At 43.0% G+C, this 27,779-nt stretch overlaps 1 protein-coding gene across 1 annotated transcript; it reads right to left on the reverse strand.

The window, feature by feature from the left end:
* Positions 1–27,205, reverse strand: mei4 (meiosis-specific, MEI4 homolog (S. cerevisiae)). Its single transcript, XM_027026052.2, has 5 exons — positions 27,151–27,205; positions 26,591–26,833; positions 25,673–26,220; positions 19,842–19,973; positions 1–243 (listed from the first exon to the last, which is right to left on the reverse strand). Exons 1-5 carry the CDS (start codon positions 27,203–27,205, stop codon positions 1–3), a joined length of 1,221 nt encoding a protein of 406 aa, XP_026881853.2.
* Positions 27,206–27,779: the final 574 nt, after the last annotated feature.

Here is a 27,779-nt window from a genome sequence, read left to right on the forward strand (position 1 = left end):
TCAGTTCCTTGCCGCGCTCATGGGATCGAGCAGCGCAGTGACCCGCCACATGTAGAGTGCGAGCAGGGGGAACTCTTCCGACAGAGGCAGGACCTGGCTCTCCAGCTGGGCCAGGAGATCCTGGTTCTCAGCTCCGCATTTCCACCGCCCGGCCTGCGAGAGGTGCTCTAGGAGCCAGAAAAGGTAGAAGGAGTTCTCATATCTGGCCCAGTCAACTGGCTGCTGCCCTCCTTCACTCGATCCCTGCAATAGAATACAAAGTACTTTAACTGGCGGCAGGGAAAATTCATTTAAATACCTGAAGCAGCTGCATAAGTCATATGTAAGATGATATATGTTAGTATATTTAACCAGTGCATAAACAGTACAGTCATCATGCAACAAAAGGGAGTACTAAATCCTTCCCATGGTACAAGCTGGCCACTTCAAAATCCAATACCAGTACATTTATGGCATTTTAAAGGATGTTTTTATTCAAAGCACCTTACAATTATGATTGAATACAATTTGAGGAATTGAGGGTTATGGGCCCTGCTTCGGGGCCCAACATTGGCAACTTTGGAGTGGTGGGGCTTGAACAGGCAACCACTAAAAAGATCTTGCAAATATTTTTGTACTGAGTGCAGATTTAAAAATTCATTTATGCATCACCCTGCGGGTTATTCAGCTACAACTTCCTCCCAGATTCATTTCGGCAGGGGCTCATACGACGTGAGGAATGGCTCTTTTAGTCAGGGTGAACGGCTACAAGGTGCCAGCATGGGATGGGGTGTACTGAGTTTCAGGTTAGTGGGCTGTCAGCTGAGAAGTCACGTGCTTGATTTGAGCCGGCGGCATCCTGCCGCCTCAGCCGAGGCACTCCAGACCAAGCTGCTCCAGGTGTTACTGTTGCTGTGAAATGAATCACTGCTAAATGAGTAAATGTAAATCAGAAAGCAAGGGCTTATCAATCAGAGCAGCCACTGCTGAAAGGGGAAAGCAGTCATTTGGCTTGAATGTGAAGAACCCCCAATGGTTCCTGCCTAGTTGATTTTCGTCCAACACTGATTCTGTCCCTTGTCCCCCCTCCCGAAATGTCCTCTTCTTCCATGTAGGCCGCTCCTTCATTACGCCACCCCCACCTCCCGCTGATAGTTGAGAAATGACGAAGAACGTGAAAGAGGCTTCAAAGCTTTGGAACTGGAGTGTGGGTCAACAGCTGTCCCCGACAACCTCAGCGCCTTCCCGTACCGGTCCAGAGACAGTCTCCAGTGATGGAAGGCGTCGTGGAGAAATTCGAATTCGGCTGTAATAGCTTCAAGGGCATCTTCTGAGTTTATTTTTAATGGCCCCAACTGTTCTGATTGTAAAATGAAAGGTGGCCAAACAGCAAGGAAGGGCTCTTTGTAGGCATCTTCAGTACAACTGCAGAGATGATAAAAGAATGATGTACAACCAAATTCAGAGAATTTGGTTTTATGGTGCTTCATGATGATCTGGTTGCTCAAAAGTACAGGGACTAATTTTCTCTGGCCACAGGGGGCGATCAAGGTGAGAGATCTGAGGCAGTAACATTCAACTTTAGGTGCAATCGGCCTGGAGAGAAATGGACACAACAAGGCAGAAACATATGAGATGGAAAGTCCTCCAGGGTAATGCCTCTGTTGTTTGCAAAGCCTGCTGATAAAATTCACGTGGCTGTCGAATGTAAAAGTGCAGCACGCATGACACGGCTAGTTGTGCATTCACAGTAACAGACAGACTTGGACAACTTGAGAAATGGGAAAATGAAGAGGTGAGGTTATCTGAGCTCCCTTTACACACACACACACACACACACACACACACACACACACACACGCACGCACGCACATGCACCTATTTAGGTTAGACTGTGAATGAGTGCATGTTTATTTGGGTTAGATGTCGTGTGTGTGTGTGCACATGAATGTATCAAAACTGAAGTAGGCAGGCCGCAGATTTCGTCTCTTTGTGCAACACTTTCCCAACAGCACCCATCAGCCGAGGGATCCCTACATATATTTTTTCCTCTCTATCCCCCCCAACTCGCAAGTGAGAACTATTCCAATGACTAAACATATAAATATATGTACATTATAGCTTTTCATACGACCGTTAGCACTTTTTGGAGTCCGACATCTCTACAACAACAGAGGAAAGATCTATGAAAAAGTTGCCCTGGCTTCCTGTTGTGCTAAGGAGACTGAACCAAGGTGTCTTGTACCTTTTCCTATAACGTATTCAACACGAAGTGTGACACATGGCGAAGAAATAAGATGCACCCCTGTCTAAAACACTGAATCCTCAGCTGTGCAAAAATCTGTCATCGGTCCCTTTGTTGAACATGGTACTCTGCCCACTCATTCAGGTCAAAGGGAGCTTGGAGCATCTCTTCAGGGGCTCCCCTGGTGAATATGTCTGTATAGCATGAAGTAATCTAGATAGAACAAGGCATTTAAAAAAAAAAAAGTGTTTTGCTGTAAGAAAAACAACCACAGCCAATATTTCTTTCCCAAGTGCTTCATGATTAAAGAAAAATGCTCGAAGGAAGGCACTGCAGACGAGAATTGGAATATCAAATATGTGGAGGTAGGGAAAATGAAAAAGAAAAACAAAAAACCAGAAGGTATGCTGAGATGACAAATCTGACGTCAATCTTTCCAAATCTCGTAGCTGTCCCGGGACGCAGAGCAATAAGTGTTTCGGGAGAGCCAGGGGGTGGATTGAGGCGGGGTGTGGAGAATGAGTGGGAGATAATAAGGAGAAGTGTGTGTGTGTGCGTGCGTGCGTGCGTATGTGTCTCTCTGTAATTTCTCCAATGGGTGTACACAGCAATCAAAAAAATGAGACAAGGCAGGAGGGAAGAGAGAAGATGGAAGAGAGAGAAGGCTGTCCACATCATGTGGCGAGGTTTTTCGTTGATCTCTGTGGAAAGGAAGGTGTCTCTGCTGTTCAGCGTCTTCCCGCAGTGGTAGTGTCATGCATTATTGGGTCTGAAGCATCAAAGCATGGTACCAACCAAGTCCTCGCCTCACTCTCAGTCCATTGGCTAGTTTGATTAGTCTCAAACTTCTGATGGGTGGCTCAAACTTCTGTTGGGTGGCTCAGATATGACTGCGTGAACAGGGAGGAGCTGGCAGCAGGTTGAGCTGCTTCACATGCTCAGGCTCTCCCAGGACTGCTCTCCTGTGAGGCAAACGAACCGGCTGAGGCATGCAGACGTACTAAAGAAATAGCAAGCAGCCATGACCACAGGATCTCGCCAAGACCGAGGCTCACTGCGGCGTTAACAGAGATGAACCGAAAACAACACCTAACTGCTAAAAAGCTGGAATAAAGCCCCTTGGAGGGGCTAGTCCATGCTGGAGCCACGGCGATGGTGGAACCCGACAGGCGTGCGATGCAAAAGCAGAAAACGGAGCCGAAGGCCAAGGACACTAAGGCAGTACATCATTACAGGCTTACTGCTAAATCACTCGATCACAGCCCTCGATATCTGTAGCAGCACAGAGTGGTACGAGAGAGAGCTGAAGCAATATAGGCAGAAAATGATTTATTTTCCCAATGGAAGAACACAGCCTGTGTCTTTTTTTTTGACTGAGACACACCAGAGAGACAGACAGTGAGAGCAAGAGAAACAGAAAGAAAGGAACAAACAAAATGTCTGGGGTAAAAAATAAATAAAGAAAAGACGACAAAAAATAGACAGGTGTCAGGAATGACAGCTATGATCACTTCTCTACTTGCTCCTTTCCATGACTTTCATTTGTAAGTCAGTTTGGTCGCACGTGACCAGATGATTCTGTAAAGCTTGGCCCGAATAATGAGCTCTTCAGGAAAAGGGCAGATGACACCACTGCTTTGGCAGCCTGCTGGAAATCTGTGGTGCTCAGCGGCCCACGGGCTCTGTGCAGGGTGGAGGAGTTCGGGGTGGGTAGGACCTCGCTCTGTCTCTGCAGAATTAATGCTCATCTAAATGCATAGGCTGTCCATTATGCGCTCTACTCAGCTGTCCCCATGTCCCAGCACAGAGAGGGCTGCCTTATGCTCTGCTTCTTCCACCTTTAGTAGGCCAGAGAGAGAGGGGGATGGATGGAGAGAGAGAGAGAGAGGGGGGTCAGGGGAGCTCCACTATCTAGGACACACAGTGCACGCCTTGGACCGGCTGGGACGATAAGAGGCTCATCCCCTCTCCTTTGCTTTGACCCCACGCTCTCAGACATTCTGAGAAAAGTTTGTTTTTGGAACATCTCCCATCTCTTCTGAGTAGGTCTCTCACCAAGTTGTCCTCCTTCCTGCATGAGGTTCATATCCAAGAAGAAATTGATGATACATTTGTTTTCTCCACTGCTATAATCTAAAAGTGGCTTTATTATTACATAGACCATTATTATATACAATTATGCAGACCAGTTAATCTGTATTGTGATAAACCAGAAAAGCCTTAACAGAGAAGAAAACATTTACTCTAAAGATATATCTGCACATCTAGCTATACATTTAAAACTTCATATAAATGCTGAGTGCTGAGAAAACAACATACTGACACACATCTCAGGTCAGGTCAAAGATTAGAGGCGTCTCTTATAACAGGACTAACACTTATTACAATGACTAAACAGCCTGTTGCTACAGCTGGCCAATTCGCACACAACCAATAAAAAAAAAAGAACAGCCACCTCAGAAGGATTAAGGAAAAGAGAAAGGGCATGCTGAAAAATGACTTTCTACCTTCATGGCTCCCCAAACCATTACAGTGTGTGATAGGAAAAAAAAGGAAATCAACTGCAAAACACAACTCCAACAGAATCCCATGAGTGTTACCTAATTATTCATTTACACAGCCCGGACGTGTAAATTTGGCTTCCATGGCCAGGTGTGTGTGTTGCGGAGTGTGTGTTGCTGCGGCCTGCACTGCCGGGGCATTGTCCTTGTGAGGCAGCGTTTTCCCATTGCAAGAGCCACATGCTCTGGATCACCTGGATTACACTAGTGGCGATTGATCTGTGCTGCATTGTTTGCACTGGTGCTGCAGTGACATTCAGAGGAAGAATGGGGCAGTGGAGTCATTTATTACCCCCACCTCCCCCACCCCCTTCCGCCCTGGCACAAGGTCACTTGTGAAGACTAGGGTGTACACTGGAGCTCAAATGTAAACGGCGGTACAAAGTGAGACCTTCTACCGCCGACGGAGAGCAGGAACAGGCAGGCTGAACCCACTCGAAGCCTATGTCCATGTAGCATACAAAAATAAATCATATTCTTGCAGTGTGAGAAAAGTCAAATTGGATGATGTGTGTTTGTGTGTGAGTGTGTGTGTGAGTGTGGGATCTGATCATGAACAAAATGAAGCTGATTAGGATCTGCTAGGTGCACTGCCTGAGCACAGTCTCTCTCAGTGTCTTCTCAATCCAAAAAAGCAAACAACTTCCACAAATTGATTTCTGTTCTCCAACTGTGCTGTTTCTCAGGGCGTTTTTCCCGCTCCCCACCCCCCCACCCCATCCCCCCAATCACCCAGTGTGCTACGTTCACAATACAGAGATTTACAAGACAGCAAATCGATTCTGCCTTTTCCAAGAGTGCATTTGCTGAGCCTTATCTAACGTGATCCAATCAAAGGGTGTGGGTTTATTTCTGATATTCAAGAAAACAGAAAAAAATGATTGATGTTCTTTATAAATGTGCAGTATATCACAGCTATTCCTTTGTGATGCAGTATGTGCATGGACTCTCCACAGGAGTCTTGGTTTGCAGGCAGGGTAAATGGAGCCTCTACAGCAGAATGCTTGAGTTTCATATGATACATCTTCACATTAGCCAGGACTTTCCAAAGCAAGTGTCCTAAATGGTCTGGAATTGCACTTTTCTTCTCTACAATTAGTCCAATGTTGGATGTTATCACGCTGTGTTTTATCATGGAAACCTCATAAAAAAAAGCTGTTAGTTGCATTTTCTTCTACAATAATCTGAAGAAGAAAAGTGTAGAAATATGATGGATATATGTTGCACATTAGGGAAGTGCTGCATGGTTGAACTGTACCCTTCTACCTGGGTCCTTTAGTCAAACACTTGAGGAGAGTCGAAGGATACGGATGTGGCATTTTGTGGTGGACCTCGTTGTTGGCTGCAATCGGTCACCAGGTAACTGCCCACATCAGTGCTTCCTGCGCATAGTTTCAAGGCATGTGTTTTTACAGGTCTAGGTGCCAGTCAGAGCGTTCCCCCAAAGAGAACACACAAATATGTCTTCTGCTCCGTGTGTCCGTGACTCACTTCAGCTGTGATGCTCAGCTCTCAAGCCCTCACCCCAAGTGCTACCCGTTTCTCATTTAATGCACTCCTTAATGAGGAGACGGCACAGTGGATGTGCGTGCCAGCTGACAACAAGGGGGAAATGTGTGCCTCTCTTTGCCTTTTACTTAAAAGGGAAACGGAGAGCTTGCATCTGTTTTTCCTCGGTCGGTCTGATTAAGGAAGGGTGACAGGAAACAAAGATGCCGGCGGTGAGAAGACAGGGCCAATGTTCCCGCAGCACCCTGCAATGGACTCTGGCCAGCTGTATGCTTCCTCTGAAACAAAGGTTGTACCAAGGATACATTCCAAGTGCATTTAAATTACGTCTCCAGCTGCTCTCTGCTAAACCTGATGGAAACCATTTTCCTTGTTTATAAAACACACTCACGCACAGATTTAATCCCAACGTCAAGATACAGGATGCACGAGGCAAGATTTGTAAAACCCACGACAGGTTAAAAAGATCAAACTCCAGAGCATGGATACAGACTTGTCCTTGTGTTTAAGCAGATGCACTGCAAAACTGAGATGTCTCTGCTCAGCCCCTCACATATAGCCATAGAAAGGCTATTAAATCGTGCATGTTTCAGACATGCTTGTAAATGTTTATGAAAAGTAGTAGAACCCAAAAACAATATCAACTGAGAATAATAATAATAAAATAAATAAACAGAAGTGCCTCTGGTTTGAAAACTGCTTTGAAAATCACTCTGCAATCTAAACATATTCTAGGCTACACGACATGTGGTAATGATATCTATACGGCTGAGGGTTAGGTTATATTAAGAGTGAGCAACAAAGTGCTTTCATTTTACTTTAGAAATCGAACTTAGATGCTAACGATGCAGCTGCTCATTCTAGCAACAAATCTCCAGACAGCGCAGAATTGGAGCTGCCAGGTAAACCTGCCCTGCGAGACACCACATGCATGCTGAAAGGTCAGGGGTGTCACACCCTTCGCTCCTAGGCAAGGGTCAGCAAAACATGTATGTATAACCATTACTCAGAATCCAAATGCATCCATCACCAGAAGTAGACTCACTGCCTGTCTGCCAGAGACAACGCCATGATACTGACAGGGTTTTTACATCATGTAAAAATGTTTTGGTCAGTTTTATGCACCAAGTATCTTGGGTAACTTGTAGTAACTTGTCTTGGGTTTTCCAGTTTTTGCAGTTGTGGTTCCAGTGGAGATATGTGGATATTTCCTTTCTCTCTCTCTCTACTCAACACCTGCCTCAGTCTGCTGAGTTATGAAGGAGGTTAAGGAGTACCAAGTGTGGTGGATTAAACTTACATCTCATAATTAACAATGGCGTTCAATTAGATGCAGCTAAAGTAGATGCCACCTGATAATGTGATCATCCAGTGTATATGCATGCTCAAATTTACTCTGCTCTGGTTTGAGACTAAATACGCTTACTCCCAGATTTTCAGTACCACAGGTACAATAGCAGTGCCAAATGTTCTCAATATGAATGGGTTACAGATTTCAAAAGAGAATGGAAAAAGAAATGTGATAGAAAATTCTGGAATTTTGCAAGCACCCAGGATAAATATGAGAGAAAATTCTGGAATTTTGCAAGCACGTAGGATAAATGTGAGAGTCAACACACTGTCTCCAAATGAGAGCAAAGCAAATCCCGGGTGCAGCAGAAATCTAAGCGCATGCGCACACACACACACACACACACACAAATATATATATAAAATTTATTTTTTGCATTAGAGCAAAGAACAGTGTGCTCTTGCATTAATAGCCAGCTCTCAACTTCTGGCAGTCAAAGAACCTTATAAGATCCCTCCTCCGGGCTCACCAAGACTTGCTAGAAACATGGAAACAACAGTAAATGAACACTGTTGGTAGAACATTGTACTTCGTAAAACTCCTCAGTGAACTCAAGGATCACGTCTTATGCTGTTTATTCTGCAAACAAAAAATATCTGATTCATGTCTCTTGTTGAGCAGACAGAGCATGGTGCTAGTAACACCAAGGTCATGTGATTCCCAGGGAGCATATCATGTCATAGTGACAAATTTGTAAGTAGCTCAGGATAAGAGTACCTGCCAAATGCCACAAATGTAGCGTAATGAGGTAGATACTGGAGACTGACTTATACTTTCAGCCATTCGCTGGTCTTCTGTTAAAAGTTCCCATAGCACTCTGAGCCGAGATCTTTGCTTTGTTTTACAAGCCCATTTCTGGTGGCTTGCACGCACTACCAATGCCCATAGCCTGTATACATTTACATTTACACATCTGGCATAGACTCTTAACCAGAGTGACTAATAATTTCAATCATGATAAGCTATTGTGGTGTTAGGAGTCTTACCCATGGACTCTTAATTGTATAGGACTGCACATCTTTCAGTCATGGGAAAGGCAGTGTTGCTACCATATCAGGAGATCTGGGGGCATTGATAAGTCTGTTACTAACGTGCACAACTTCAGATGATTTGGGATTTATAAATGGTTCATGCATGAACATATAGACATCTTATGAACTATCTATGTGAATGATTTAGGAAACGATCATATACTCACACTAAAAATGCTTTTATAAACAAGGCCTTGGGTCCTTTAAACCTCACTCTGCCTACACTGAACCAAAGTCATGATCCAATCTTACACATGGGAACATGACTCTGGTAGAGGTGGGATCTTGCTGTGTCTGACGTGTACTTGTTCTCACGGGGACCGTTCATATGCACTGACATGTCTTTTCAGGCTAACATGTTTCCATTAACTCTGTGATGCGGCATGCTTTGTGGAGTCCTTCAACCCAACCAGCAGCCTGTCGGGCCATGGCTACATTTTCTAGCATCGCCATATTACCTGTGCGGGTCACAGAGGAGGAGGGTGTTTCAAACACCTGCCCACCGTTCTGTCCCAACCTGCAAATGGGGTGGACTCTATGCTCGCCCTGCTCCCAATGCAGCCAGCTGGCTGCAAAACCCTCAGCTGTTGGGCTGACTAAGACCGTGATGCTCTTTCAGTAGAGCTCGCCATCATGTGAATAAAACAAATGTGTGAATGGCATATGGTGGTGATTTGGGTCGGCAGCATCAATTGTTATTTCTAGACTAACAACTGATGAGTTTTTTGCTCTAATTCTTGGCCTTTTTATTGCTCAGAAAACTCACTCTGCCCCTGTGCTCCAAAAACCTCTCTACACCATACCTAACTTCATTTCACAGTGTATATTTATTTCCTCTTGGATTGGTGGGGGGGGGGGGGGGGGGGGGGGGTTAATATTTTATTCATAATAGGCAAAGTATTACTTTAGAATAGTCAATGCATTCATTTGAAAATCAGATTTTTTTTTCTCTCACGGGAGCTAGTAAGAACCACCAAAGAACAGATTCAACCTGTTGTGATTCTGTCCTACCATCTATTATATATGTTTGTGGAAGGGTGGGGGTCAATAAAAAGAACAACTGCTTTAATACAATAGTAGAATTGACAAACGGTTTGTTGCTACTTGGAGGAATAATTTCTCATTGTACTACTTAGAATTGTCTTAAATAAATATGCATTCAGTGTTGAAGAAAAATGTGGAGAAAACTGCTTCAAGGACAACCAGAGACTAACACATTTTTATTTTCTAATGTACTCTAAGAGATGAATGTATTCAGAGTGCACGCAGATAAACCTTTCAGCTGAAATGTCCTTGGGAGTCAATGTTTAACCACAAATCCAAAGACGACCCCTCACCCAGTGAATACAATGAAACACAACACAGCAGAGTGTAAGAAGAAGTTCCTGATGGAACAAGAAGGGTCAAATATTCAGCCCTTGAGCATGACTTTAGTTGAATGCCAGGTGCAAGTATGGGGATGTGGCCAGATCTTTGGCAATGTGTGTACCCAGTGAGCAGTACTACATTTGGACAACCTGGACTTGGGATTAGCAAATATAATTCACTGTTGAGAGAGAGAGAGAGAGAGAAAGAGACAGAGAGAGAGAGAGAGCTAGATAGATAGATTCTGGAAGAGAGAGATTTAGCCTTAATATGGTGTTAATGAAATGGCTTTTTCTGCCTCCGTCTGAGTGTTCCCCAGAAATGCTTTCATCAGTTTTTCTTTTTTTATGGTGGGACACCCTCTCCTTCGCTGTCTTCAACTCCATCATCAGTCATGTATGACAGCAGAGCTTGGGCCATATTCATGAAGCGTCAGGAAAATGCTTTCAGACAACACTTATCTGGGATCAACCTCTCTGCTGCCCTCTTTATGCGCTGACACGGAAAACATATTCCCCTAACACTTTGCAGAGGCCCAGAAGAGAAACAGTGCCATTATGGGCTCAGAATTGCTCTCTCACACCTCATACGCAAGACCATTTGCACTACCCACAAACCCGAAGGCAACATCAGACAGGAAAAGAGGAACAGCCTGAGCTGGAGATGTCGGTGCAGGCATGGGTGTGTTTGGAGATGGAATGTTTCTGATGGCCAAATACCCCATGATAGGATGCTTCCCAGAAGCTCCACGGATTTAACGAGGGCTGGTACGAAGACAAAGGAAACGATGCTCTAGCTTCACTGGGCTCAGGCTTGAAAGCTGTTAACGAGAGGATCTGAGCACTAACCAGGTCACACATACAGGCATGCCTGAAAGTGCACAAGTGCACTCAGTGAGTGTTCTCACACACATGCGAGCACATGTATGAACATGTGGCCACGAATCTGGAAAAAGCCAGAGGGCTTGGCACGTACCAATTGCCGGGCCGAAACCGAGTGCATAGAATGCGGCGCTCAACAATCTGCTCTGATCGATGCCTTAGGTGCAAGGCTGTGGGAGCAGTCTCGCCCTTTTCCTTCCATGCCCTCCTCTCTGCGTTTGCCCTTCAGTTATTTAGGCCAATCAATTCCACCCCTTCATCATCTGCCCCTGCCCCCACCCTTCCCGCAATATCATCACCTCGTCAGCCCCAATCTCCTTAATGGCAGTGGGAAAAGGCATGGCGGTCTGAGGTGCCAGCCACAGAAGACTGGGCCCACTGAAATGACAGCTCACCATGCAATCTGACAGCCCTATGAGTTTGCTTCAGAATATATGTCTCACTCCTTCTTCTTCTTCCCCGTCCCCCCCAAAAGAACAGATTTCATCTTTAGTGGCGATAAAAATGGATGGCAGTGAAGCATTGCTGCGCTGGGGAAGAGAAGCAGTAATTTCTTTGCCTCCCCTTGAAATGTCAAAACCCCTCTGATGACTACCTCAGTGAATCGGGAGCCAAGTTCGGAAAGAACAATGGTGCATTCTGGGTCATCGTCAGCCATAGCAGAGGAAACGGGAAGCCTGGATTCGAGCCCCTGAGCAAGCTGCAAACATAGTGGTTGTGAGAGGACATGCACCCAGTGTGCGTCTGCGGGCAAAGACATATGGGTGCTAGAGGAACACCCTGACCCTAACATCAGGATACAAGACACACATCATCATGTACCAGTAATGCCAATGTAAAAACAGACTTTTGTGTCTAGATGCAGGGAGAGTGGGATGTGGGTTGTCACAATACAGGCACCAGAGTTATCTATCAGCAAAGTGTAAGATTTAATTTTGTGTGCCTTGCACGAAATGAGAGTTCAGTAAACTCTGCCCAACTCTGCTCAGGAGCTTTGTCATATTAAATAGACATCAGGGGTTTGTGTACCACTCTCCTTAACATGCAAAACCTAAAATTCAAGACTCAGAATTGGCTATGAAAAAATGTGCAGCTGTCAAGTTGTTGGAGAAACGCAGCCTTTTAGACTCATAGCTACTGCCATAAACTTGGATGAGCACTCAGCTGACCTTAAAAAGGATATAATATAAGACTATAGTTTGCCACCATAAATTGTTAACTGTTCCAATAGTGGCCAACATTTGTAAGTGCACTTATAGTTAATATTTAAAAGTTATTAAAAGTCCCAGAATTTGTTAGTACATATTGTTACAAACAGCTCTAGCCAAGGCTACAAATACTGAGACAAGTGGCTAAATTATTCACATGAAAGTTTTTGCTTCATTTACCAAAAGCAATACCTACATATGCAATTATTAATTTATTAATGTATGTAGCAAGATAAGAATTTCTCCAAAACACCTTGTGAAGCACTACCTAGAATAGTTATGCTGCAAAATAACATCTTTGCAAACATTCTTTCATTTTGATTGTTTAGATAGTCCACGACCATTATTTCAGCTTGATTGTTCAGATTTACAAACATTATTTCAGATTCTCTTGGTTGTCTCAATTCATCTAGCCTCCGGCTGTTTACTTGCAAATTGTTCTGGCAAAATGGCAGCGGTCTGAGTGTTCCGAGAACAGGCGTCCGTGCCGGCAACAGAGGTGGGAGACTGATGACAGAGTGGAAGTTTGGAGAACGTGCCCACGCGCACTGTCACAGCCTGCAAGTTGCTTGAGGAGACAGGGTGCAGGGGCCCACGTGACGCGTCACGTTCTCCAGGTTGCCTGAGGCGACAGGGGGCAGCCAGTGGTGGTGTTGCCCTTCCAGCTGGGGCGAGCTCTGTGCGTCTGAGGGGAGTACACTTGGGGCTCACATGAGGCTCACGTGGGGATCACATGGTTCTCGCTCATCCTTGGCACCCATCATAGGCGCACTTCCCTCTCATTAACAGAGGACATGAACGAAGCCATAGGTGTTTGCCAGGTAAACATCAGTCAGGAAGAAAGCAGAGAGAGAGAAAAAGAAAAAGAAAAAAAGAAACAGAAAAGGGACAGAGGACAATGTGAATATTAGCGAATGGGGGCAGAGTGGGGAGAAGGCCATTGTCTCGCAGAAGATCCTGTCGAATGACAGGGCAGAGCTGTTCATAATTACTTAATTAATCCAGGGGGCTGAACAGATTTATGTACACTCACTACCATCAGCCTGATGTAATCTAAACAGTGAGACCCAATGTTATTGTTTCCACTGCCCTCACAAATTAGCAAATCAATACAATGCAGAAAAGTCTTTAAAGTTTCATTTGCCAAGTTTGAGAACTGTCCTGGTGACAAGCACAATAAAAACCTCTCTACAGACAACTAGTTTCACTCCCGCCTCCCGCCATTCAATACTATTTTGAATGTCTCATGTGGGCCTTTGTGGACATGCTATAATGCAAAGACATAAAGCATGATTCAGTTCACAGCGGCCTGCTCTCTGATATATACAAACAATAAAACCTCTATACCTTCAGGGTGTTTTTATACTTAAATAAGACTCTCAAAGAGGACCAGTTCACTCCATTTATGAATGGAGAAAATCTCTTTGCTCTATGCAGCAGGGTGGCATCTGGGTATATTAACACCTTCAAGCAGGACTCACCTGCCATTCATGTCTTTTATCAGTCTCGAAACATTCTAAATGGTTGGTGTGGCCCCTAAAAGAATATAGAAGGTTAAATATTTTTCAACTTTGCAGTTTTTCCATTGGCCTTCAACAGTCATTTACATCTTCAAAATCCCAGAGAGATCTCCTTTTCAAAAAATGAGCAACTGAAGTTGTATTCATGTTTTTTATGCTTATTCCAGAACAGCAACAGAATGTTGTTTTGAATAATAATAAGTCTTAATATCACCTCTGGAACTTTGAGAACTACTTACAATTGCTGCAGTGATTAATGCATGACTAAATTGTATGGTTTGAGTTTCTAATGAAGACATTTGTCTGAGGATTTTGGAGGCTTAAATGACTGCCCCGCTGGACTGTGTTTAAGCCTCTTGAGAAACCGCAGAAGAGTGCTAAGCGTATGCTATGCACAATTATAAATGAGGGGAAACAACTCATCTTAATAAGCCGCGGGCTGAAAAATAGCCAATCTATCTTTTAATGGCAAGAGCTGAGGGCCACGACCACTGCTGGTGTGGTCAAAACCACTCTAATTAGGTGTCAAGGGGAGAGGTAGTCTTTGCAAGTTCCTCTGGTGGGACCCAGGGATGCTTGGCAATTTTATAGAGAAAACCATTACTACTGTACTCATCACATTATAGAAAGCAAAAGACTTGCACCTTCAGAGGAGATGCACAAAAAAAAAACCAGAAGGTCATTACTCGAACACTCAAAAGTGCAGCAAGGCTTAAAAGAAAACATAACTCAGAGCCTTACAGAAAAGAGAGCAGCAAACTAGATTCAGTCAACACAGATCACTTTGAGAGGCATTTCAATCATGCCCTCTTTTCTCTAGCCAGGATCTGGCAATGCAATACGCCTCCCTCAGGCCACAAAGCTAATTTTACAGACATAACCACGACATATGGTGGCCCTGAGCTACCAAGCTACACTGACGATACCATCGCTGTTTGGTTATCTGTTGGCAAGTGGGATGGGCCTCAGGCAGTCACCCTAATATCTGGCACCCAGATACAGAACAGATCGATGGATGAGTAAAAGAATGAAAAGAAGTGTTAGTGTTTCAGCAAACATGGTGGAATTCAAAAAGAGCTTCAGCGTAAGCCATTGTCATCCATAGCTGATCCGTAAGGAATCTGATCCATATGGAAGTTGAACATTTCACCTTTGCTTGGAACAGTTTTCCCAACAAAACGCCAACTATAAACTGTTATAACATGACAAAAAATAGCAAAAAAAGAAATAAAAAATGCACTGATTGGAGACACAAAGATTTCGACTACTTTGTGCTGTTGCCAGTTATGTGCAAGCAAAGGTCAAAAGAGGAGGGGGCCAGGGCCATATGTCTCCTGTCGACCCCAACAAGGGGTTAAACAAGATTTAAATGCTCACATAAATCAACACCAAGCAGCCACTAAAAATAACACTCTGCCTGACAGTCTCCACACTCAGTGAGATGGGGATACAGATGGCAAAAATATGAATATGGAGGGTTGGAGATAGACATGAGCAGGGGAGGGTGTGTAGAGGCTGAGCACAAGAGTGAGAAGAGAGGACAGAGATGGGGGACCTGATACAAATTGGGGAAAAGAGGTGGAAGACATATCTTGGGTTCACTTAACTGTTATGCAGTGAGGTTCCAGTGAAATTTACATATTATATTTTTGGCATTTAACAGACACGCTTATCCAGAGCGACTTACAAAAGTGCTTTGTCATTTACACATAGAATACATCGTAGCCAGTACAGTAGGTTAGAGGCCAATATACCAACGAACTAGAATACTGTTGAAATACATAGATCAATGCGTATGCCTAAAAGTGCAAAATACATAAGCTCTATCTCAGTCAACAATCAAGGGAATCAATTGAAACGTGACCCCCAACCACCCCCCCACCACACAAGGAATGAGGTTTGGTTCCTGATGCACGGCTAATCGAGCTAGCTCATACACGCTGTGGACTTTCCTTCTCCCTAACGGGTGTTGACATTTTCATACCTTCCACTGTGGGGTTCTCAGCGTTCCAGGCACAAAGTCCCACGGCCTATCAATGTGCCCTAAGGACTCCTAGCCTACACTACCAGAGTGTCTAGCTTCCTGCAGTGGTTTATGGAGTGTCTCAACAACCCATAAACTACTGCTGCCTTCCTGGAATCCACAGCCCACATCAGAACCTCTATACTACTAAAGACCTTATGAGTGCACACAGTGTACAAGGGGTTACCTGTCCAGACTTGCCCCACGCAAGTTGTACTCTGCAGTGTCAATCACAGCACTATATAATGAATAATAACTTTAATCAAAGTGCTATATAAATAAATTTGACTTTGACAGAGATGTAAAGTACTTCAGGGAGATGTTTTCAACCCGGATTATAAGAGTTCTCATTTTATCAGATGTTAATCAGTACAACTTAATTTGTTAAGTGTATAACAAAGAGAAATGTGAATTCCATACAAATTAGAGGCAGGATTTCTACCATTCAATAAACATCCCTTCCAAGCAATGTTTTGAGGCATCTCAAAACAAACACACACACACAAAAAACCAAAAAAACCCCCCAAAAAACCACAAAGAAACTGAACGGCATCTGCAGTGCCTAACACTGCAGAACCATTTAGAACTGAATCACAAGGCAATTTCATGCCTTGGACTTCATAGAAGTTCACACTTTGGTCAAAGTCCTGCAGAACCTTCGTGAATTCCCCAAAGCGCGTAAATGTACTTGATAAATTTCTTTTTTTTTTTTTTTGCTTGCTCTTGTCATCACACGCCAAGGTGTCTGGAAGACGATGTCTCAATGGCTCAAAGAATGGATTGTTCATTTGGCCGCATTTCATTTGAAGGCCACAAAGGTGACCTAGCAGTAATACACATTCAGTGTCCAGCATAACATTTTTCCACTCCCTGGGCTAGTAGATCAGTTTTATTCACCCCTGGTAAAATTTCTTCTGGCTCAGGAAAAAAAAAAAAGAAAAAGCAAAAACCCTACTTTTCAATAAAACTGTTAATATATTAATTGTAGCTATATTCGTTGTACAAGTTGAGGCTTGTTGGTTATAGCTGCAAGATGTAGTTACTGAGGGGAAAAAAAAACAAAAAACAATCAAAATCATGGATCAATTTCTTAGATTCTTGCAAAAGAAGACAAGGTCTCCCTTGTGTTATACACCTTAAATGATAGAATGTAGTTTTACTAATATTATTAATATGTGGTTTAAAATTTAAATCAGAGTCTAGACATGACACTGAAACTCGCTCATGACAGTCATGCAGTCACACTTAAATATCTGATTTTCTTTGAAATGTAGGGGAATTGGAAAGCAAATCGGATTCAGGGGAGAGCAGTTAAATCCCAGAGCTTAGTGTTCTTCTCTGTTGCTACAAAGACGTTGCATTTTGTGCCTTTTTGACCTGCACAAGTTCACCTTTTGATTTCTGATGCAGATATAAATTTACTGACATTCCTGGTTTTATTCTTTGGACATTGTTTGAGGCCCCAACATCATGTTAAACTAACATTAGCATGTGTTTATAAGTTTACAATTTCACTGTAAAGAAGCTAAATTTCATAATGGGCAACAGCACGTTAGCATAAAAAATCATGATCATGCCCCCCAAGACATATGAGGCTGATGCCACTGCACTAGCAAGAAGAATTTGTAATATGATTAAACAAGAAGTCTCTCTGAAAAATGGGAATGGTATGTCATCATAATTTACCAAGTAGAATAAATCAATTTCTTGCCAGGGGAAGGCCGCCCTCTCTTGATGCTCATCATTTATCTACATTATCTGAGATAACAGCTACCACGTGGTTCACGTTTGCTAACAACTTATTAAATAATAAAAGGATTATTAATAAACATCTCATCACTCATGAAGTCATGGTAATTTTGGTAATGCTAGAAATCTGTAATTGAACTCTGTTGGCCAATGCAGATCTTAGAGGTGTGCTTTGAATTCATGGGCTGAAATAGAAGACAGATCCAAAGAGTAATTAAAATAAATTGTTCCAGTCTTGTTGTGTTTACCTACAGTGTTGTCACCTTGAGGTTACATAGGTGAACATCTCTAAAATCTGGACTAACGCACCTTTAAGTTATCATTTTAAGGTCTTTGCAGTGAAAGCAAGTTTATTTGTGTATTTTCATACACAATGGTAGTTCGAAGTGCTTTACACAGACAAACCAGAATAATAAAAAACTTTATAACATCCGGAGACCTAAACATCAAGATATTTTGCAAAATGTTTTATACAAATGTTGAAATTATGCATGAAAGATTAGTAAAAATAAATAAATAAAAAAGAGACACAAAGCCATATAGAGCTCCAACCATGTGGTAAAAACCTTCTGCTGCCAATGCTGCAATACAGAAAGCAGCACAAGAGCACAGATGACTCTGCCAAGTCAGTGACGATATGCGAACAGACCATCAAGTGTTAAGAGATGCATATAACCACTACTTCATTAAGTCACTGAGGACAGCTCCACAAACCCGTAGGCACTTCTGGCATGAAGCATGCAGCTAACAGCAGTTCCCAGAATCGACAGACTGGCACTTGCTTTCTATGACATATCCGATGATCATTCCCACAGTCATCGACACCCCTTGCTACTGACATGATCACACAAAAGAGGCATGGAATAGTGTTATTATTTTGATGACTCTCTCTGCATGGTATGGGTCTGTGATGGGAGGAAAGCTCATTTTCTTTGATTGCTTTAAAATTGTGCGACATCCTCCTGCAAACACACACACACACACACACACACACACACACACACACACACGAACAGAGAAACACACAGGCAGGCACACAGATGCCACACCAACACACCACACAAATGCACAGGCTTACAGGCACACACCCACCCACACTAACCCACCGACCCACACCCACAGACACAGACTTTAGCATGGAAGTGAAGAAGGCCAGGCCTGGTGTGTGCAGGTGGAACTCGTGTACTCCTTCAATATGAGCTGCTCCTCGGACGCAGTCTTTGTTGATTCATTGTCTCCCAGGCAATTTGGAGCGATTGCCCCGAATGAGTTTATAAGAGTTGTTTCTCTGTTATGGATTTTGGCTGTTGGTTTAAAAGAGAGAGAAAAAAAAAAAACTCTTGGAAGAGGAGTGATGGATTGGCTGAAGGCCTAAACCCAGCTGCTCAGAGAGCTCTACAAAAAAGTTTACAAAAATGGGAAAGAAAGGCAATTATACATTAAAATGGAAAAAAAAAAGGCAGTGTAAAAGCCACAAGCTAGCAGAGGTCTCCTGCACATATGATACTACAAGGAAAGGTGCATTGAAATAACATTTCATTTTATTTTTTTTTTCATTGAAATCTAAAAGTTTAAATAAGTGCAAAAGAAATAAGTTTTTAGTTTTTGCTGCTGTTGCATATGTGAAAGTTAAAGAAGCTGCGTGGTGTGCAGAGTACACTGAGCAGTTGCCAGCTACAGTGGCTTTCACTCCAGTTGTCTCGCAACTTTGTAATGTTTTTTTGTGCTCGTGTCTTTTGCCACTCGCCAGCGCATAATTATGTGTCTGTTCGTTAAGTGTGCACTAGGTGTTTGCCGTTTGCTGCTACTGCATTCAGAGTTCCTCTCGCGGGTTTAGTACATTCGTCTTTCTGTCGGACAAGTGCATGAACCATCCAGTGCTGCAGATCGCTCCTTGAAAGGCCTACTTAAATCAAAACAACGGCTAAATATATCAAATTAAATGCTCCTTATTCATTAGTATAAATATGCCTAAAATAAGACAAAAACAACACCCCCCCCCCCCCCCACCAAATGTATATTAAAAAGTCTTATCAACATTTTTTCTTATACATGCTTTTATGTACTGAACTTTACAACTTGCAGCCCTGTCCGGTCTCGGCTGTGCTTGGTTTGTTCTTTCATAAAATGCATACTCGGAAATGTGACAGACCCCCGTTCCGTTACAAACAGGCTCAGTGGAAATGAACACTGCAGGCCTAATTGCTTCCTTTTTCCACATTCACACATTTTGCCTTCACAGGGTCTGTTGGGCTAATTCATTCAGTATTACTGGGAGTGACAAAAATGCGCCAGTAAATTTAACTTAAACTTAACACATTTTGACACTGGAAGCAAATACACCCCCCAATAATACCATTAATGCATCGATGTGTCTTGAACCCTCAGGACATGGCAAATGCATCAGGCTTTCTCTTACCTGGCAGGTGTCCCGCAGATGCTGGGTCAGGTGGTTGATGTTGGACAGCAGCAGTCTGACAAGCGTGGGCCTGAGCAAGCCGCTGCTGCCCAGACAGAGCAAGCACTCCGTCAGAGCCTCCTGGGTTCGGGACTGTGGGGAGACAGAGGTGAGGTGTTATCCACACGCGGAAATCCGGATGAGTTTGCCTGTTTGCTACTTGCTTGGGGGAGTGGGGTGTCTGTGCATGTAGGGCATGTCAATCTAAGTTCAAACCAAGGACTTCTGTGCTCACAAGCTGTCTGTCTTTCAAAAAAAAAAAAAATGCAAGAAAACATAACACATGGCAAAAAGAGTCTGATGGAACACAAAAGAAACAGGAAGCATGTGCCTCCCAAGCAAAATAGCCCTGAAAACGCCTGGAAACTGTCTGAAAATGCACTATTTCGCATGTTAGGGGTGTGCAGTGATTTTTTTTTAAGGGGGGAAAGAAGGCCTCACACAGGAAATGAAAAAGTTGAATTAGCCCACGTAATGAAACAACAGTGGCGCAATTAAAGCGCCGACAGTTCCTGATGTAACTTAACTGTATGATTTATGAAACGCATTCAGCTGAAGATAAAGTCCAGGGGCAAACTAATGGAAACCAATCAAAAGTGGGCGAGTGAAGACAGTGCCGCTGTGAGGAGCCAAACAGACTGTGAAATTATATTGGATCCAGAGGTTGGAATCAAGATTACAGAAGCGCGGTACTTACTAACTACTGATTTTGCCGGACACCAACTTTCTAACAGTTGGTAACTAGGCCTACTAACGCTGCTGAGGGAGGTATATGCTTACCCATCTAGAAGCTCCACTCTTCAAACTGACTCAATCGGTTCGGCCTGGCACAGTTTCCCTGACAGAACCCGTCTCCTCTCTCATGTAGCGATGGCTACATTTATTTTTCCATGCATTTTAAAACAGGCCATTCTGCGAGCTGATAGATGCCTATGGCTCCATTCAGGTCCAAGAAGCTGAATTTACATGGAAAAAAGAAAAAGAGAACCTGAAAAGGTTTGGGGCAGCTGGAACTGTGGGAAATGGCCATCGGAGTGAAGCAATAAGAGGCTGCCTGATTTCATCCCAAGCGAATGGGGGGATTGAGTAAACACGTACCAGCCCCAGAAACAATGCATTACGCCAATCACTTGGCCTTTTTGTTTTTTTGGTTGTTTTTTGCTTATGGGTTTTTGCAAAAAAATTTAAAAATGCAATTGTGTCATTCCATTATTTCTAAAAAGTAATTCCCTTTATAGAAGGACATTCTAAAAATGACAATTGTCATACTGATAAAGACCTTTCAAAGACTGCGAAAACTAAAATAACATAACCATAAGCAAATGCAAGTAAAAATAAACACACACAACAAACAAACAAAACAAACAAACAAACATACATCCATCAGTCAACTAATAGTGTACCATGTCAGTAGTAGATATTAAGACATTATAGCGGCACATCACTCATGCCTCCAAAGACACAACATTGATATAATGAGTGGAAAGTTTATCCTCTTAACAAATTTAAAAAAGGCACCTCATATTTTACTAAATTTACTGGAGGAGCCACTTAAAGTCTAATGTTTAAAGGCTGCAATAAAGGATGCATCTTATCTTGTGGGTCCTTTATAACATAGAACAAACCTGGGAATTGAGTTGGGGGTTAAAAGGATATTTAAAGGCTACAGCCTACAGGTCAAAGCAACCCAAAAATGTAAACCCACACACAGATGCTGCATATGGTAATGGTAGTACAATTTAAATATATATACACAGTTTTGGAAATTAGCATTTTGATGATAAACAATGAAATCATGCAAGATAGATCAAGTTATTTCTACCTATAATCGGTACCTAAAAATGAAAAAAAAACCAAACAAAAAAAAAAACAACCTCCTTCCCCTCTCCAACAAGGTGTGTACTGCTCATCCTTAAGACACTGATATCCTTATTTTATGAGTTAAAAAATGACTTCTGAAATGTTTTTCATAAAAGACCCTTCCACATTCCTTAAAATGAAAGGAAGCTTATCCTGCGTCTTTCCTTTCATTAGCACAAACAAATGCATGAAAAAGACAAAACAACCTTAAACAACCTTCCTCCCTTGAGTCCTTCATTGCTTTTAATTTAGTATTTCAATTCTGTGCCTGAAATATAATATCAGAAATTGATGGGTTCTAGATGAAGAAATGGCAAAAAAAAAAATGAATGAAAGCCTCAAACTCAGAAACTTGAGCATCCACTGATATATGTGGGAGAAAGACATTACCTTATCTTTTCACACATTAGCCCACATGCCTGCTACATCCGGCAGGAGCATAATTGAAACAAACACAGGATTAGCTGCCTAATCCCCAACACTCTAATTATCTGGGCACACAAGAGAAATCGTTTTCTAAACTCAGGATAATTGAAAATAATAAAAAATGTATTAAATGAGCAAAGGAGTAAGCCAGCGAGCAATGGCCCTAGTGGATGGAATGGGAGCTGTCTTTTAGCTCACAAGGAGCCCAGATGAGACAAACTAAAGATGCCGATTTATTCATTTCTAGTGCTGTGCTCCTTGTCAGAGAAATAATATAGAAAATACTGGCAGTCCAAAGAACCACACACAGACACACAATCCATGCCCAGCAGCCAGGCAACAGAGAAACAGCCATGTTTGACACTGCAACCTGTAAAGACACTATTACCATGAGCAGGTGCACAGGACCAGTGCACACGCCCAGGAGCAACCTACCGGCTTGCATGGGAACAATAGCCTGCTAACGGTAATGAACCTCATATCAGTAGTGGCTCAGACTCTGTCACCTGACAATCAAAAGGCAAAGAGTCGTGAGAATTGAGAGTTAATTTAAATTGGTCAGTAATTACCATATGAACATGTTTTGATTCAAAAAGCTTCTTGGGAGAGTTCATCCTACAGACACAAAAATCCTAATGGGACCATGATATGTTAGGTTTAAATTCATGGGTACTGTACAATTTCTATGTTATAAACATCCAGAAATTACTCTCATGGCCAGAGTCTAAGAACTAATATTGAAGCTCTCAATAAATGCATAAGGAGAAATGGTAGCAGAGGACACTGCACTCTTGCAGTCACTCATTGCTCTGTAAATGGCATGTCATGTTAAAAAGACTTAGTGTTTTTGCACACGCACCCCTCCAATCAGCTAGCTCCCTCACAGACAGTGGGCCATATTTTATAAAGTACATTATTTGCTGCTACACGTGCCTATATCGAGCACAGGGACCACACCTCAGTGCCCTGGCTGGATGATTTTGGGAAAGATTCCCACCCAAGGTTAGTTTTTCCTATGCAAAATGAGCCTACTCAGTGTAATGTGTCACGGACTAATAAATCTGTGAGATGTATTCATTATCTAAGTGCTCTGGGGCACATGGTAAACGACCATAAATCTGAAACTCATATTACATCTCAAGTGCCATCCAAAAGCACTGAGGTGAGCTTGCCTGCCCTTTGAGATATCAATATCCTCTTGGTCTTGAAAAATCTGCGCAACAGAAGTGGCCTAATTCAACTCTGGTTCAAGATTTTTTTTTTTTAAGTTATAGTTTGCGTTTGGTTAGAACAGGGATATCCAAATACAGAACTGCTGGAAATAATCACCCAGAGAATCTCAGCACCTTCTCATTAGAGCTTGTCCTTCACTGAGGCCCAACACCCTTCACAAACAGCTTTATAATTAGCCCATGAGCTGAATCAGGGGTGTTGGATGAAACATTAAAACCAAACAGTGCCATGGTCCACCCTGACACAATTCAGAGGACCCTCTCTGAGGTCCTGAAGCCCACTAAAGGTAGGTTCTCAGCACCATCCTCCACACTCTAGATGAAATTCAAATAATGAGTGGTCCTGAGCACCTCTTATATCTGGAATCTGGCAAGGCAGAACCTGGTTAACACAAAGAAATTACAAGGATAACTGAGGTACTTTTAATATGAAGAAAAATAACAAAGACAAAACAAAACAAAAAAACGTTTTCAGTCTCCATTAAATGCTGTCACAACCGGTGCAAGCAGCAATCAACAATCAATGACATCAGACCAGAGAGACTCAAAGACAGGCCTGGTCGAATTGCCTCAGAGCGAGCTGCAATTACAGATCTTATTATTTTAGTCATCATTCATGGAGCACAGTGCACAGCTATTAAATGCTAAAGTAGGATCAACACCAAAAGGCACAACTCCAATTTCAATCTATCAGCACAAAGCATCACTCTTCTCTTCCTGAGATTTGCAAATACTATTTGCCTCCTAATGTTGCCTGAATGGTAAATGACAGTGTAAATCTATCTATTAATCCAACCAAAGAAAGAGTTGACTTGTCCTCCAGAGGGATAAGATGACAGCACCCCCCATTAAGGCTTATGAAGGCAAGCTGCCTGTCTGCATTCTTAAATCAGTGGATGCATACAGTGTAGTTATCAGACAAACTTGATGCACTTGACATATGTAAAGTATAGGTGTACAGCACTCAGAGATTAACAGGGAATAAGCCCCCTAACGCAGTCATCAGCAGTACAAGTCTTCACTACACAGTGCTGAAAAAGCAATGGTGCTGTATTAAACTAAAAGGTAGCAATCCAACACACATAGGATAATCTTGACCCTCTATTACCAGTGGATATCCAACCTTATTGAGTGAGCTCAAATGTTATATTATCTGGTCTGGTAAATCAATCACACTGTGTCTCTAAATACCGAAAGGTCCAGTGCACATACACAGGAGCTGTTATTTCATTGTGAAATAGTTTCTGGAGCTGCCCATGAAGTTAGCAGAACTCAATAATTGCTGAGGCAATAAAACTGGAAGGTTGTGTTCGTTATGTGTCCCAAATCAATATTTACAGATGTGTTCCATCTTTTGCTTGTTTGAATTTCTGCCCATTGTTTCTACAGATGTCTTGTGTTTCATTTTTTAGTTACCTTCAGTAACCGCACAAAACTAAAAATGAAGTAAATAAATATTTCAAAAATAAAACATGAAGTATAAACAGAAGCAAACCTCTCCTTGGCTTTTATAGACTCACTTTGCTGAGGGCATTTTACAGTCAGTGCCCCAACCGCAGTGTAAATCCGGATAAACAGCTCGAGGGGCAGACACTGCTTGAACACTGCGCATGCTGAGAATTCCTCTGTTACTCTGCATACAACATGCCCAAGTAAAAATGTCGGATTAAAAATGAGTGACAGGTGTTCAAGTAGAGTCCAAGCAGTCGTTCTGATGGAAGGCCGTGTGTGCGAGACAGAAGCAAAAGGCACAGAGCCAATAAATCGCCGCGTGGCCAAGAGTTCATGTTTTTCAAGGCTTTTTTTTGCTGTTGTTTCTTTATTTTTGTCTTAAATCCACCTGAGCTAAAAAGCGCCAAACCTATCGTCTTGTCCTTGGAGCAAGGCTAATCATGATAGCGATGCGATCCAAAGTGATATACTGCAAAGGTCAGCTTGCTCTCAACTCAATGTGAGCAAAACAGTCATTAATGCTGACAGGGAGTGCAGACATGTGAAGATGAAGATTTTCTGACAATGGACATTTTGTTGAAAAATGTTTTATGGAGACAAGCCAAGCAGAATCCAGGTTAAATTTAAAGAAACACAGTCCAAAAAATAGCACAATGCCTAATCATCTTAAAAATCAAAAGTGTAAGAACAGCAGGATTTTTAAACAGTGTTTTCCAACCCAGTCCACAGGGACTTAAGGACTAAACCAGTTGGCTGTATTCACAAGTGTACTTTGCCAACAGCCAACCAGATTAAGGGTGTGTTACTCTGGACTTCGCCTACCTTATTGAGCTGACTGTTGTTTAGCAGTAGATCAACCAGCTCTTTCAGTGAGTCCTCCGATTGGCCCAGACACTGCACAGGAGGCCTCTGGTGGATCCCTCTCTGATCCAGGACCCGCGCCACCACTTGCGAAGCCTGGATGAGGAGGCCTGGCTGAGGGAGGAGCCGGCCTCCGCCAGCCTCTCTGTAGGCGTCCACCACGGTGCTGAGCAGGTGGAGGACCGAGTCCCACACCACATCACCCTCTCCACTCAGGGCCAGAGCGGGGCCATCCAGCTGAAGCAAGCCGCTCAGGTTCTGCAGGAACCGTGTGTGCTCTGAAATGGCACGCTCTCGGGAGCCTGCATGGCCCACGGGAGGGAAACACACCCGACTAGGATGGACAGAGGACAGAGGGCTGGGAGAGGGAAGTAACAGGAAGTGGGCATCTACCAGGTCGGGAGTCAGGGGCAGAGTCTGCGTGTTGTTGCCAGTCCCACAGCCAGAGTCACTCTCTGAGAGATGGTGCTCTGTTAGGTCCTGGGAAAGAAGCTTCACCAGATCACCACCTGTAGGATGATCATTCACTCATTCAGGGTCATTTGCTAATAAGTGAATTAACACGGGTGTGTCCCAATGGTTGGATTTCAAGGTGTGCCACTTTTCAAGGTCTTCTCCTATACCTCTAGTCAAATCCCTTTTTAAAATATGAAGTTCACAAAAAAAAAATTACTTTTAAATGCAACAGTTGGCTTAGTGGAAAAGTAATTACTTAACCCAATTACCACTATTCTTAAACTATCAGTGTGTATTTTCCTCATCAAATCTCTTAATGTTTAATTCATGAGACACGCATTTTCTTCGATCATGTAGTTCCCAATGTATTTCGCAGGTACATGAACCTACTGCAAGCCTCAAAGAAAGATGAATGACACCCACCTTCTCCTGCCCCAGCTGAATTATTCGGCTTAGACAGCAGCTTTGTGAGCACAAGTTCTTGTCTAAGTCGTAGCACTTCCTCTTTCAGGTCTCTTGCTTTAGTTTTCCAAGTTTCGTCTTCCCGGTTGAGTTCAGCGGCAAGATATTCTGCCTGTTGTCTCCCACTCCTACCTGATGGCTTGCTTTTGATAATGGCCACTGCTATAGCCACTTTAGCAGTTCTGATATACCAGGTTGCAGTTCCTATGGCGAAAACCACAGAGAAATGTTCAGGTTTCTCTTGACATTTGAGCTAGCTAATTATCCACCAATCGACTGCAGAGATAACTTCTGTAACGTTAGCTAGGTTAGCTCACTAACTATCCAAACAAATTTCAAATCCTTCGGTTAAACGTTATTCACTTAGTGTCAGATCAAAAACTTTTTTCCATCTACATCAGACAGTCACTAATAAGTCAAAGTGCATATCAAAGTGTTTGCCAGGTTCGTAGCTAAGTTGGCTAGCTAACGCAGAGAGGAGACGTTATCAAGCTGTTAGCCATCCTAGCTGTGGTAGCTACCTCCGTGCTGATCGCTTGACATTTTGCGTTCACCCGATTCAACATTGTCTTCCATTCTTGTTCAAGGAAAGGTAATTTTCCAACAATCATATCACGTCATTCGTAATTCGAGCTGTTTGTGGGAGAAAACCAAATGTAAGCGTACTTGTACATAGCTACCGGCTTATTTAGCTACACGTGCACGCGGGTCGAAACGAGACCAAGTCTCGCTGCTCCCGAAACGTTCAGGCAGCACGTTCTTTTTCCCCTACCTGTACTTTTATCATATAAAAATGAACTAAATGATCAACTAGCCCTTCTTTATTAATCCTACATAATAATCCCACGTAATAATAAGATTATTACAGCCTGTGTGTGTGTGTGTGTGTGTGTGTGCGCGCGCAAAGGCGCGCGTTTTTCGAGCTCCACGTAAATACTTTAGGCTGTGTTCAGATTTGGCAGCTTTGGTTCAGTAAAATAAAACCCGCGAACCTCGTTGCGATATGGGTTGGTGCAAGCGAGAATGCTACTTATCGAGCTCTCGTTTTATTTTCCAAAATGAACTCTGGCGTGCTTGGTGTTAAATATGAGCAATGTGCGGACCACACGCGCTAAACGCACCAAACAGGGTCGTGATGTCACCACCCGAC

The sequence above is a fragment of the Electrophorus electricus genome, chromosome 8 (assembly GCF_013358815.1).
Source record: "Electrophorus electricus isolate fEleEle1 chromosome 8, fEleEle1.pri, whole genome shotgun sequence".
NCBI lineage: Eukaryota > Metazoa > Chordata > Actinopteri > Gymnotiformes > Gymnotidae > Electrophorus > Electrophorus electricus.